This window comes from Pezoporus occidentalis, unplaced genomic scaffold (assembly GCF_034315485.1).
Source record: "Pezoporus occidentalis ecotype Australia unplaced genomic scaffold, CSIRO_AGI_Poc_V1 ctg200, whole genome shotgun sequence".
Taxonomy (NCBI): domain Eukaryota; kingdom Metazoa; phylum Chordata; class Aves; order Psittaciformes; family Psittacidae; genus Pezoporus; species Pezoporus occidentalis.
In genome coordinates, this window is record NW_026913857.1 from 685,322 (window position 1) to 698,176 (window position 12,855).

The 12,855-nt window shown below is 50.9% G+C and overlaps 1 protein-coding gene across 1 annotated transcript; it reads left to right on the forward strand.

The window, feature by feature from the left end:
* The first annotated feature begins 6,894 nt into the window (after positions 1-6,894).
* Positions 6,895-12,380, forward strand: OTX2 (orthodenticle homeobox 2). The gene is made up of 3 exons (XM_062618413.1): positions 6,895-8,565; positions 8,971-9,122; positions 10,490-12,380. Exons 1-3 carry the CDS (start codon positions 8,184-8,186, stop codon positions 11,108-11,110), a joined length of 1,155 nt encoding a protein of 384 aa, XP_062474397.1. The 5' UTR covers positions 6,895-8,183; the 3' UTR covers positions 11,111-12,380.
* The last annotated feature ends 475 nt before the right edge of the window (positions 12,381-12,855 follow it).

Below are 12,855 nucleotides of genomic sequence, written 5' to 3' on the forward strand. Positions count from 1 at the left end.
CCTACATATATGGCTGCAATTGATGGGCTCTAATTAAAAATCCAAAGGGGGGGGGGAATAAATAAAAGTTCTTTCTGGGTGTCGATAAAAGGAGCTTTTTATATATGGGAAATAAAGGTTGTAAAAGGTTACAAACGAAAGACTAGTTTAAAGCTTCTCTGCGGTTTTCTTTTTTTCTTTCTTACAAAACCCCTTTTCTGGCTCTTTCTGGGCCTCTCCCCCCCCCCCCCCCCCAACACCTCCTCCGACCCCTTCACTCCTCCCGAGTTTGCCAACACACGGGACCTGGGACCGTAACCGTTATTTTAATATCTGGGTTGGGAGCTATAATCTGATTGCTGCAGAAAGCTGCTCATCAAGGTAACTTCATGGCCTGGAGAGAAAAATTATGTAAACTGGAAGCATTAGCGCCTTTCCACAGCACCCACGGACACGCAGACTCACGGACACACACAGCCCTTCCCCAGACTCCCCCATGAGTGCACCCCCCGCACAGCCTCCCCCAGAGACTTTTTGTTGTTATTATTGTTTAATGAGGTTGATTTATTTCTCTATGTAAGGTGTTGTGGGTTTTTTCCTTTTTGGGGTGGGGGGTTACCATTCCCGCTCCCCCGTGCCCATAAGACCTTCCCTCAGGTGCAAGCCCTGGGCTCACTTTCTCCGCTCTTGGGGAAGCATTTTTTAGCATTTGTTTGGCTCTTAGATGAGCTGAGCAAATTGCAGATCGCCCCTAAATACCTCCACCACCCCCACCCCCCCCCCCCCCAGGCCAATTATGAAATTCGGCTTTTATGGCTTTACTTAGGCAAAAATGCTGCATTTATATATATATATATCCCCCCCCCCCCCAGAGGTGGGGAAGGCTCTGCCATTCCCCCCTCAGACCCTTGGATAAGGAGGGAATTTGTTTTAGTCTTTTTTTTTTTTTTTTTCAGCGTTCCCGCATTTTAAAACGAATCCGACTCTTTTATCGAAGTGACACAGTTTTGCCAGTATCCCTGGCTTTGCACCCCCAAAAGGGAGATTTTGGGGTGAGGGAAGGTGTCAAACTAAGTATATATATTTATTATACATATTTATAAATAAACAAAAAGAAAAAAGAAAAAGGAGAAAAAAATTAACAACCCTCAACTGAATTGCAGATAAACTTCAATGAAAGTCTGGAATGTTTTAACTAGACACAAATCCGATGAGGGAAAAGCTTACAAGTGCGGAGCATGCATCTCTTTCCGGAGCCTATCAGGGCTACAAAGATGACAAATTATAAATCGGTTCGTTTTGGGAGGTTTTTTCCTTCCTTTCTTAACTTTCACCCTACCTGAATAAATAATATTTTTTCCCTTCCCCGCCTCCCCCTTGGTCATGATACACCGGGGCAGAGCTCAGCGCCAGCCGTCCGGAGAGAGACACACACGGCGGTAAAACCACTCGCGAACCGGTCCCATTAGTAAAGAGTCGTATATTAAACCAGAGGAAGGAGAAGTAAAGAGGGAGAAAGAGAAGAGCAGAAACACAGCTATGCAGAGAAAAAATGGCTCTGTAACCCGACTGGCATCGGAAACTTGGATAACTTACTGAGAAGCAGGAGTTACAGTTTCTTTTCATCCCAGAAGCAGATTTTGATTTTCTGAGGACAAAGTTCCTAGAGAGCAGAAAATTCCAGATCTCCACTCACTCCCCGTGCTAGGCTGGCTCTCTGGGGCTACTGTACCTGCTCTGAAACGCTTTCCAGATGGACCAGAAGAGATTGGAAAGTTTTTTAAAAAAAAAAGAAAAAAAATCATTCAAAATTATAATAATTATAAACCCCACCAAGTTCTTACAGCTGCAGCAATTCTTTTTTTTTTTTTTTTTTGCAACTTTCCCCGAGCTGCAGAAGGCTGAAGGCAGAAGCATCTGCAAAGTGTGCGCAGGATTGCTCCAGGAGAGAACGTTCCCCCTTTTTCCCCCTCTCAGATCCAATCTTTGCAAGAGCCATTCCGACACATCGCTAAGCTAAAGGGAAATTCTCTTTGATAAAGCGGTGTTCCCAGCTTCTGGGTTTTAAAACCTAAATCTATATTCAAATCTGGCTGAAGGTGTGTTCTGGGATTTATGAAAGCCTCTTAAAGGGGTAAATTTACCAAACCGTGACAAAATCATCACAATCTTACTTTAGACATCTGAAGTGGATGGGAATTTTAAAGAGACCCTTGTTTATTTAAGGAACACTGTCCACCTCTGCCACTTGTTTTATTGGCAGGGCGAATTATTCCCAGCTCCTCAGACCGGGGAGGGGGGCAGAGGCTGGTCTGGCCCCGCTGCCCCTGACAGGCTGCAGGCAGGGCAGGCAGCACGGGCAGCTGCAGGCAGGGTTGCCAGCCCGGCTGGGAGGCAAGAACTGCACTTCCAAACCTGTTCTCCCAGCTACTTTCTTCAGGCACTGAATTTTATTTCTCTGCCGCAGCTTCCTCCAGCCCCCAAACACCCCTTTCTTCCTTCATTTATTTTTTCTCTTTCCTTTTGTTTTTAATCGATTTCTAAAATACCCTCCTGGTCAGGATACACGGCAACGAATTATCTCTCTCATTCTTCCAAGGTGGATTAAGGTTATTAAATAATATGTGGGGGCGGGAGACGATGGCAAAGGCGAAGGTGGGGGGGAAGGGTTCAATCGGGATATTTATTACTGGTGCTCTGCAAAAGGGGAGGCTGAGGGGTGGCGTGGCCCGGCGACATGTGGGGAGGTGAGAGGGAAGGATTTACCCGGCTTGAATCTCTGTGCAAGGGTAGAGAGAGGATGGGGGATGCTGCAAATGGATGGGTGTGCCTGTGTGTGTGTTTGCAGCCGCCCCTCGCTAATCCCCCCCCCCCAAAAAAAAAAAAAAAAGCAAAACAAAAAAAAAACCCTCTCAACTAAACAAGTAAAACCACAAGAAGTCCCCCCAAAGAGGCTCACGGCTTGGGGGGGGGGGAGAAGATTGATATAAATATATATATATATACACACACATGTATATATATATATATATATATATACAAGAACCGAAAACAGAACTCCAAGGCGCAGAGGGCCCAGGGGGTTTCAGGGGGAATACCCGGGTACCAACTTTCCGTGAAGTCATCTCGCCAAAAAAAGAAAACCAAAAGCGACCAAAGTGGGAGCGGCTCCGGCAGACAGGGCTGCGCTGCTTCTGTGCGAGAGGTTAGGTAGTTTGTTTGTTTGCTTACTTGTTTAATTTCCCCTGCTCTCCTTCCCTCCCTTCTGCCCCCTCCTTCCTCCTCTCCGGGAGGAAAGCAAAACACCCATCCCAACACCAACACCCATCCCAACGCCGACACTCCAGCCCCCACCCAGCCGAGCACCCCAAACCTGCTCCTGCCAGCCGCAAGCCCAGGCTGCACCCACAGCGCTGGGATCGCCCCAAAGCCCAAGGACAAACTCATCAGACTGCACCAGCCCAGCTCAGGGAGAGCCACAAAGAGGCGAATTAATTGCTATAACTTCATTAACATAGGTCACCCCTTTAAAATGATCGAGCCGCCGCGGATTTTCCCCCATTGTCAGAAGTGAGGAAAGTGTGTGAGCGCTCCCTCCCTCCGACCTCAGCCGTCTCCGTCCTCCTGCCTTTTGCCAGAGCTTTATTTTTGGGTTTCTTTGACCCGGGAAAAGTTGAGCGTGGACGGGAGATGCCGGAGGAGCGACGCGGTGCCCATCCCCGGTGCGCCCCGCCGGGCTCTGCTCGGCGGCGGGAACCACTCACACCACCCCCCTCTTTGCTTCATCGAATTTATTTTCATGAAAATATGTTCACGTCCCTATTTGAAAATGGGAGGCAGCGCCGCTGCCTAAGTCCTATTCTGCACCATCATCACCACGTATCTTTAAAAATAATTTAAAATACATTGATACCCCCCAGGTGACCCCATTCCCCTTGCTTCGGGGACGCTTGGCCCCTGGGAGGCGAAACGGGGGACGCGGACCCCTCAGCGAGTGAGGTAGGGGCTCCCGGGTTCGGGGGGACCCTGGCACCCCGTTCTCCTCTGTGCTGGGGGATGACACCCGTTTGCTTCCGCGGGTTTCCTCTCTCCCAGATTTGCGTTGCTCTGCCAAGGCTCCTGGCCGGCCCCGCACCCTCTCCTCCCCAAATATTTACTTATATATTTTTATATCTTTTGGTGGTGTTTTTATGCTTTTTTTTTGCTGACCCCCCTTTCCCAGGGCAATCCGTTAACGCCCTCGCTGCTGCCCATCACACTAATTTCTGCAATGACTTCATCCTCTCTGCTCCACAATGTATATTTTTAAACCGAGCAGGTTCTTTTAATGTATATTCTAGTGTCATTTCGGTGGCTGTTATTTCTCGCTTGATTGTCCCCCCGGTACAGCAGCGGCCTGTTTTTTCCTCCCCCTGTTGTGTGTTTTTATTATTTTCCCCTTGGCTTAGATGTGTCAATCACTCTCTCCCTGCCATTGGTTGGAGAGTTTGCGTCAAAAAGTTGCCAGAGAGGCTCTTTCTCAGCAAAGCTTCCCGAGAGAGGTAGAGACCTCAGCTCCAACGCACTCTGCCACTATTATTAAAAATAAAATCACTCGACCAGATTCAGCACCGGCCAGCTCTGTATGTACCGAACCCAGACCCCGAGCATCCCTGCATCCCTCTCCTGCACCGTTTCCTCCCCTTTCTCCCCATTTATTCTTCTTTTTCAAATATTTTTTCCTCCCCTCTACCTCCCCCCCCCGAAGTCGTGGGCTTGTGCATGCGGCAGTTCTCTAACCTCCCGCTTTGTGCTTTCTATCCCAGCTCGGCCAGAGGCCTGATTTTGGAGAGGAGCCGGGGCTCTCCCACCCCTCGCCCCAACCCTGCCCGCGGCTCCGGCGAGGCTCGCAGGTAAGTCCGACCGGCTCTCTCCATTTTTCCTGTGGGTGCTGGGTGGGCGGAAACACGGGGGAAGGGGAATTAAAATTAATACTGTTATTAATAGTAGTATTATTTTATTATTCTTTAAAAGAGGCTGTGTGCGGGGGTCACTGTGTCGGTAGCTGTGAGACGGAGGGGAGCGAGCGGCTGCCTAGGGAGGCCTGGCAGGGCTGAGAGGAGGCAGAAGGCGGCCCCGGGCCAGGGGCAGCCGGGACCGGCGGGACTCCTCGGGCCTCGGCGGGGACCGGGACCTGCCCGGTGAAAGGCAAAGAGCCAAAGCAGAGGAGCGGGAGACGCGTACCCCGCCTCCCCGGCCGTCCCTGGGCTGCTCCGCACAGCGATTTCGTTTGGTACATGATTTATTTTTATTTTTTTTTGATCTTTTGGCTTTTAGTTATTCCCTGGAGCCAAGGTGGACTTTTAAAATTAGCTATAAACAGGAATAAATTTCCCCTCTCTCTCGGCTCCTGCCTGAGACACCCCTTCCTCCTTCTCCTCACGACTCAGCAAAGTAATTTTGCGAAGGTGTTTTTGAGCACCCGCGGGCTGCGGGAGAACCGAGCTGGAAATAGCAGGGAGAGAAAACTCCGAGGACCTGAGGTCAGAGCTTCATGTCTCGGTGTGGGTGAAATGAATGGCAAGAATTGGCATCCAGGTCTGCAAGGGGTTGGAGCTGTTTTCCATCTCCTTTACCTTATTATTATTATTATTATTATTATTATTATTATTATTATTATTATTTTTAAGCCATGGGAAAGCGCGTCCGAAAGACACCGACTGCACATAAAGCGCACTGCTCCACGACCCGGCCTCTCTTCTCTAAATTGCACAAAGAGGGAGTCGGGAAAGTCCTTGTGCACCTGCACAAGTTTCTTGTGAGCTAAAACCCTCCCTCGCTGCAGAGTTTTAGTTAGATTTCGGCTCCCCTGAGAAGTTGAGCTTTATTATTTATTTGTTCTGAAAAGATGTAACTCTAGTTAAAAAAAAATAAAATAAAAATTAAAGAGTGGTTAAATCCGCGGCCGGGTGGCTGGGAAGAGGCCGAGGCAGGTCAGGCGGCCGAGGTCGACCTCTTTCCACCGCTCCTGGCCGGCCCCTCCGTTTGCCCGCGGCGCAGCGGGGCCGGCGGGCGCGGAGCTGGGCTGAGGTTCGGAGGACTAAGTGCAGGGGGCTGCGCTGCAGAGCCAGTAAAGGGTCTATCCCCATAGCTTTCGCACAGGGGGGAAATTCCGTGTTGGGAAATATCAACCCAAACCCTCCCTCCAAGAGGGAAAAAAAAAAAAAAAAAGAATTAAAAAGATGCAAGAAGGGCGGCAGAGCCAGGAACGGGCAGGAAACCGAGCTCTCGTTTGCAAAATAAACCTAACCAAATTCCCTTTTCTTTCTCGGTACCTTCCTTCCTCCGCGGAGCCTCTCCGCTCTGCTCCTCGACTAGGCGCAGCCCCCCCTGTCCGCCCTCAGCCAAGGGCAGAGGCGCAGCCTGCGCGCTCGGCCGCGGATCGCCGCCTTACATTAATCAGCCCCAGCGATCAGTGGAGCCGGGGCCGGTGGCCCGTAATTAGGGAGCGTGTGCCGCCCGGATTATCTCGTTAGTTTATCAAGAAAACATTTATTATAATTAATTCTCGGACGGGGTAATTATTATTGAGCGAGGGCAAAGCAACTGGTAGCCGGGATCTTTGCGGAGCAGGGCTGGGGGGAGGAGGAGGGAGAAAGGTGACAGATTGCGGAGCGGAGCCGTTGCTCCGCGGGCTGCGGGACTGCCACGGGATGCGCGGCCGCGGGCAAGCGGCTCCGCGGGCGGCCGCGCCGGGCTGGCGTCTCGGCGTGATGCCGCCGGTATAAACGAAGTGCAGGTTTAGGGTTGAGAGGTTTTGTTGCTGTTGTTTTGGGCTTTTCGTTTGTTTGTGGGGTTGGGGTTTTTTTTTGTTTGGTTTTTGTTTGGTTTTTGCTTTTGGTTGTTTTTTTTTTTAGGGGGTGTTAGGGGTAATTTTTTGTTTGTTTGCTCCTTTTTAAAAGGGCAGCAAACACAGCTTTCCTCTCCTGCTCATCTTGCGGTAGAAAAAAAATTTGGCGGTCGAAGCCGCCCCGACCTCGGTGCGGAGCGGGGTTCGCCCCCCAGCAAAGCCGCCCCTCTTCAGCTTCCCCTCGGGGAGCGATGTTAAAAGCGGGGCCCGACCCTGCGCTCCCCGCGGTCGATGCGCGCCCTCTCAGCCGCTCAACGCATTTAAAGGCGGCAAAGCGCTTCCCCTAGGGGAAAAGTGGAAACTCCGCTCTGCAAGATACACAACACCAGCTGGGCCGGGCGGACACCGGGGGTCCCGCAGGAGCCCCTCAGCAGCGTGCAGCCCTCCCGGGGCAGCGGCTCCGCTCCCGTGTGCACTTATCAACTGAAACACGGAATTTTGGGATTGCTTGGGGAGAAAGTTGTGCTGGAGTTCGTTTTTCTGACGGCTGCCGAGAACGACGGAAAGGGCGAAATTTTGCCCCAAAAGAAAAAAACCACCCACAAATATATATTTTCCATAGGAGAACAGTCTTAAGCCTTTCAAGAATCCCGGGGTGTCCCCTTGGCGGCCGTTTCTTTGGGGAGTGATTGTTTGGGCGCCCCTCACTATCGCTGCAGGGAGCCCGGGGCAGCAAGCGGGGACTGGGGAAGCCGGGCCAGGGAAGCTGTCTGCCCCAGGGCCGTTCCCCACCACCGAGGTGTTTGTTTAGCTTCAGCTCAGTCATCAAGAGTTTCTTAAAAGCCTAATAAATCTGTTACTTGCCTCCAAATCTAATTACCCAGAGTACTAATTAGGTGCAAATGGCCGGTGGAAATTACTGCAGACTTGGTCTGATGGCGGTAGAGCAGAAAAGTTTGTCTCTTCCAGAGCGGGCATTTGAGCTCTGAAATGCAGCAACGTCGGGGGGAAGGGGAAAAGGGGGGAGGTTTGACTGCTGCCCAAACCTGGGATAATTAAAGTCCTTGCAAGAGACTAGGGGAGAGATAGGTTTCTTGAATTGTTTCTTTGTTTCTCACCCTTGGGCTTTGTTATCTGCATTATTTATTTAGCCGAGGGGTTCTTTGTGTCTGCCAATGGCCCCAATCAAGTTTTGCTTGAGACAATTAGCCGATGCCCGGCCGGGAATCCTATGCAAATGCCCCCTGCTGCCGTACAATGCGGGCAGTTGAAGGCATGGGGGGTTTTGTTCGGGTAATAATTACTGGCTGGGATGTGCCCCCCTCCTTCCCTCCCCTCCTAGCTCTTTTTTTTTTTTTTTTGGCGGGGGGAAGATATGCGTTTATCTAGTCAGTCTCTCCCAGCTCCCAAATCCGGCTGGGGTCCGGCTCGACGAGCTGAAGGATTGTCGGGGGAAGGCAGCGGGGACAAAAGCCGTGGAGCAGCGAGCTGGCCTGACACCCCCTCCTTCCCTCCCCCCTCCTCTCTCGTCTCTGCAGGACCCGACTGCCCCCCCCCCCCCCCGGTCCCCCATCACCGCCCGGGGCAGGCAGAGCGCTCGCTCGGGCGGCTCCCCCTCGCCCGGATTTCGGCCAACTCTCCTCCCCGCCACAACTTTAGCATGATGTCTTATCTTAAGCAACCACCTTATGCAGTCAATGGCCTGAGTCTCACAACCTCGGGCATGGATTTGTTGCATCCGTCCGTCGGTTATCCTGGTAAGCCACGCTTTTCTTCTCCCCACCCCATTTTTTTTTTTTTGCCCCAAGGAGGAAGTACGATATGCCCAGGGATAGGATTGCTGGGGTGGGTGGGTTGCGTGGGATTCCCCTCTTCCTCTTCTACCTCACCGTCAACTTCTTAGCCAGGAAAAGGTCTGCAAAGAGAGGACCTTGTTCTATCTTCTGGATGTGGGGGGCAGATGCTTCAGGCCCATCCTGGGGAGATGGGGAAGAGGCATCGGAGGTGGGGTTGCTGCACAGTGGCGGCTGAGGACTGGGTAGGATCGCCCAGAGGCAGGAGAGGGGGGAGTTGGGATACCCCCGGGACAGGGGGAGCTGGAGGATTCACACAGGGCTGAGGGGCTGCTGAGTGACAGCCAGGGCCTCTGGCTTCTTTCTCAGCCACCCCCCGAAAGCAGCGACGGGAGCGCACGACCTTCACCCGGGCACAGCTGGATGTGCTGGAGGCACTTTTCGCCAAGACCCGCTACCCCGACATCTTCATGCGGGAGGAGGTGGCCCTGAAAATCAACCTGCCCGAGTCCAGAGTGCAGGTAGGAAACTGGGTGGCACCGGACCTGTCCCCCACCTCCATCCCGGTGGGGAGGGTTTGGGCTGTCCTGTGCCTGGCAAGGAGGTGAGTGGGCTGTTGTAGGGGATGGGGTCAGTCCTGGAGCAAAATCAAGCCCCTGTGGGGTGAAGGAGGCTCATAGATGAGGGTGCGGCGAGTGTGGGGGGTAGAGTGGCAGTTTGCCTCTCCAGGGCTAAAGTGTGACCCCCCTCCTTTCCTGTGCGTTGAAGGGGAAGTCATGCAGCTCCTGGATCCCAGATCCTGAGACATCCCTCTACGTCCCTCCCAACCCCCTGGCCCCTCTGAGCTGTAGAGGACTCCCCAGCATCTCCAGACCCCCACACTGTTCCTTGACCCGGGTGCCAAATCCCAGCCTGCCCTGCAGGAGCTTGGGACCCCTGCAGAAGCTGTAGGATCCCCTCCTTCCCCATGGATCACCACATTCTTGGAGTAGGGCCAGACTGTGATCCTCTTTCACACCAATACAGACTGGGGGCTTCCTCTGCCTTTGAAAGGACTTTGATGGGAAGCCTTGGTGGAGGGGACTCCTTTCCTGGGGCTGGGCTGCGTTTCCTCTGCAAGCAGCCTGCAGGGGCCCAATCCACATAGCATTTTGGAGGTGCTGCTGAAAGGGCAGGAGCATCCTGACCCCAGCACAGGTCCAGAACACCCCTGCAGTTGTTTCAGGGCAGCTCCAAAGCCATCCCTTCTGCTTGTCTCCCTGTCAGGCTTCCAGAAGCTGCATTGTGCCGTGCCCCAGCATGCAGCCCAAGACCAGGATCCCCACACACCAAGCTCCATCCTTCTCCCCACAAAATCTCCCCAGCACCTCTCTTCCACAGGTCCAGCCCCCTTGCTTCCTGCTAAAAGAGGGTGAGCTGGGCTGGAGGGACAGCCCTGGCTGTGGGGGTAAGAGTAGAAAACCTATTTAGAGGATCAATGAGACATCCCCCACCAACCCCTGCCTCTGTTTCCCTAACTGTTCCCTCCCTTTCTGATGCTCTATTGTTTATAATTAAGGGCTTGACTTCAGTAGGCCTCAAATTGTGATTCCTGTGGGTCCCCGTCTGGCAAACAGCAAATAAGGGAGTGCTTTCCCCAAAAAGTGACCTTATTAAGCAGTTTGATTTGCTCATTTCCACTTGTTATTACTGCTAATGATCTCAGGGAGGGAGAGCCCCAGAGCTTTTCTTTGCAGCAGCCTGCAGCCCTCCGCTTGCTGGGGAGTACTTTTAATTCCCCCCTCCCTCGTGAAGTCTCCCCTCTGTCATCTCTTTCCCACCTTGAGTTTGCCTGAACATCCCTAATATGAGGCTTTTTCTCTCTCCCTCCCTGTCTCTCGATCGCAAGGTATGGTTTAAAAACCGCCGAGCCAAGTGCCGGCAGCAGCAGCAGCAGCAGCAGAATGGGGGCCAGAACAAAGTACGGCCAGCTAAAAAGAAAAATTCACCAGCTCGGGAAGTGAGTTCGGAAAGCGGGACCAGTGGGCAATTCACTCCCCCCTCCAGCACCTCGGTCCCCACCATTTCCAGCAGCAGTGCTCCCGTATCTATCTGGAGCCCAGCATCCATCTCCCCACTCTCAGATCCCCTGTCCACGTCTTCCTCCTGCATGCAGAGATCTTATCCTATGACCTACACCCAGGCATCAGGCTACAGTCAAGGATATGCTGGCTCGACATCCTATTTTGGAGGGATGGACTGTGGATCTTACTTGACCCCTATGCACCACCAGCTTCCCGGACCAGGAGCCACCCTGAGTCCCATGGGTGCCAATGCAGTCACCAGCCACCTCAACCAGTCTCCAGCGTCCCTCTCCACCCAGGGCTATGGAGCCTCCAGTTTGGGCTTTAACTCCACCACTGATTGCTTGGATTATAAAGACCAAACCGCCTCTTGGAAGTTAAACTTCAATGCTGACTGCTTGGATTATAAGGACCAGACATCGTCATGGAAGTTCCAGGTTTTGTGAAGAACCTTTGTGATAACAAGAGAAATCATGACGAGAATGAACAGGCTGGGCTGAACGCTCCAGTTTTAGTCAGGTTTTGGTTAAATTAAAGAGAAAAATAACTCCACGGACAAACAAACGAACAAACAAACCGACAGCAACAAGAGGGGGACTGTGTTGGTGTTACCCTGTTCAGACTTATCTCCTGCTCAGACGCTCTGGAAAAGGAATAATAAAGAGGAAAAAAAGAGGAAGAAGGCCTTAAATGGACAGATCATCTAGTGAGCAGAAAACAGACCCATCTGTGTTCTTTCTAGTTTTAGGCAATTGTTGGGTTTCTTTGTTTGGAAGAGGTGGGAGACCACCTCACCTACAGGCCAGTTAAAAAAAAAAAAGAAAAAAAGAAAAAAAAGTCTAGGTTTTTATTTCTTTTTTTTTGCGTGTGTGTGGAAAGGTCCTTCACCCAGAGGTTTCCAATATGTTAGCCAACCCTTGGTTAAAGTATTTGCAATGGACAACATCTCTCTTTTTCTCCCTCCCTCTTTCTTTCGTTCTCAAGCTCATCCAAGCGTTTCACACCCAACTTGCTCAAGTTGGCACCCGGAGAACTTGGTTCAGGGCTGTGTGGGTTGTGTGACTGATTGTCCTAGCTGCACTACTTTATTTAAAGATTAAAAAAAAAAAGAAGATAATGTTCATAAGGAGTCAATATGTAGTTTTTAAGAGACAATCAGTGTGTGTCTTATATAAATGGTACATCTGTGGTTTTTAATCTGTGCTAGACTTCAAAACTGTGATCTCCTGTATTGTATGCAACTATGAACTCCACACCAGTGGGAGTTCTGCTGTGATTTAAATAGGTTATAATTATAAGTGAAATTCAGAGCAACTGAATTACCTATTATCATCTTTAAAAAATAATTGCAAAATATATATTAAAAAAAAAAAAGAAAAAACCCTCAAAAACACGATCGCCTTTCACCCAAGGTGAACTGCACTGAAACTTTTTACAACAAACTGAATGAAAGAGGAAAGACCCAAAAAACCCAACCCGAGGACATTAAACTCCTCTGGAGCTCACTTACTGCTGGCCATGCTGGTAGTAACCATCAAATCCAACAGGACTTTGGGCAGTTGCTCTGACCTGGATGAATTTAAACCAAGAAATTAATTGTCGTTTATGCTTGCAGATGTTGACTGAAAAAAAAAAGATATATATGCATAAACCTTTTTTTTTTTTTTTCCTGGATTTGGCAGATATGTATAATTATATTAAAATGGTTCTAGCACACTTGATGGCTGTCTTCTATTTTAATTGCATCCAGCGAGTGACGGAAAGAGGCGATGTGATCTACTGCGGGGATTTCTCAGCTGCGGCTGGGACCAGGAGGGTCCGACTGCTTCTACAGGACTGAGACAAAGGGGGTTTGGCCAGCAGCTCCCCAAGGTGAAGGAAGGAAAATTAAGGGTGGGATTATTTTATTTTTATTTTTTTTTCTAAGGAAAAACCCATTCATTACAAACAGACCCTGAGTAACATGACTTTCCCCTCCAGCTTTCCCAAATCCCTTAGTGGGGAGCAATGCATTTGCTCTGCAGCATCCCAGGAAGTGTGAGTCCCTGGCTGTGTTTGAGGAGAGCCCTAAATTTCCCAGGCTGATCCAAGGAGGACAAGCTGGGACCTGGGAGTGATCAGGCAGGGTCATCAGAGCGGAGGTGCTGGGGAAGGAAGGGGGGACAAGTGTTTAAACTACAGTTTAACAAGT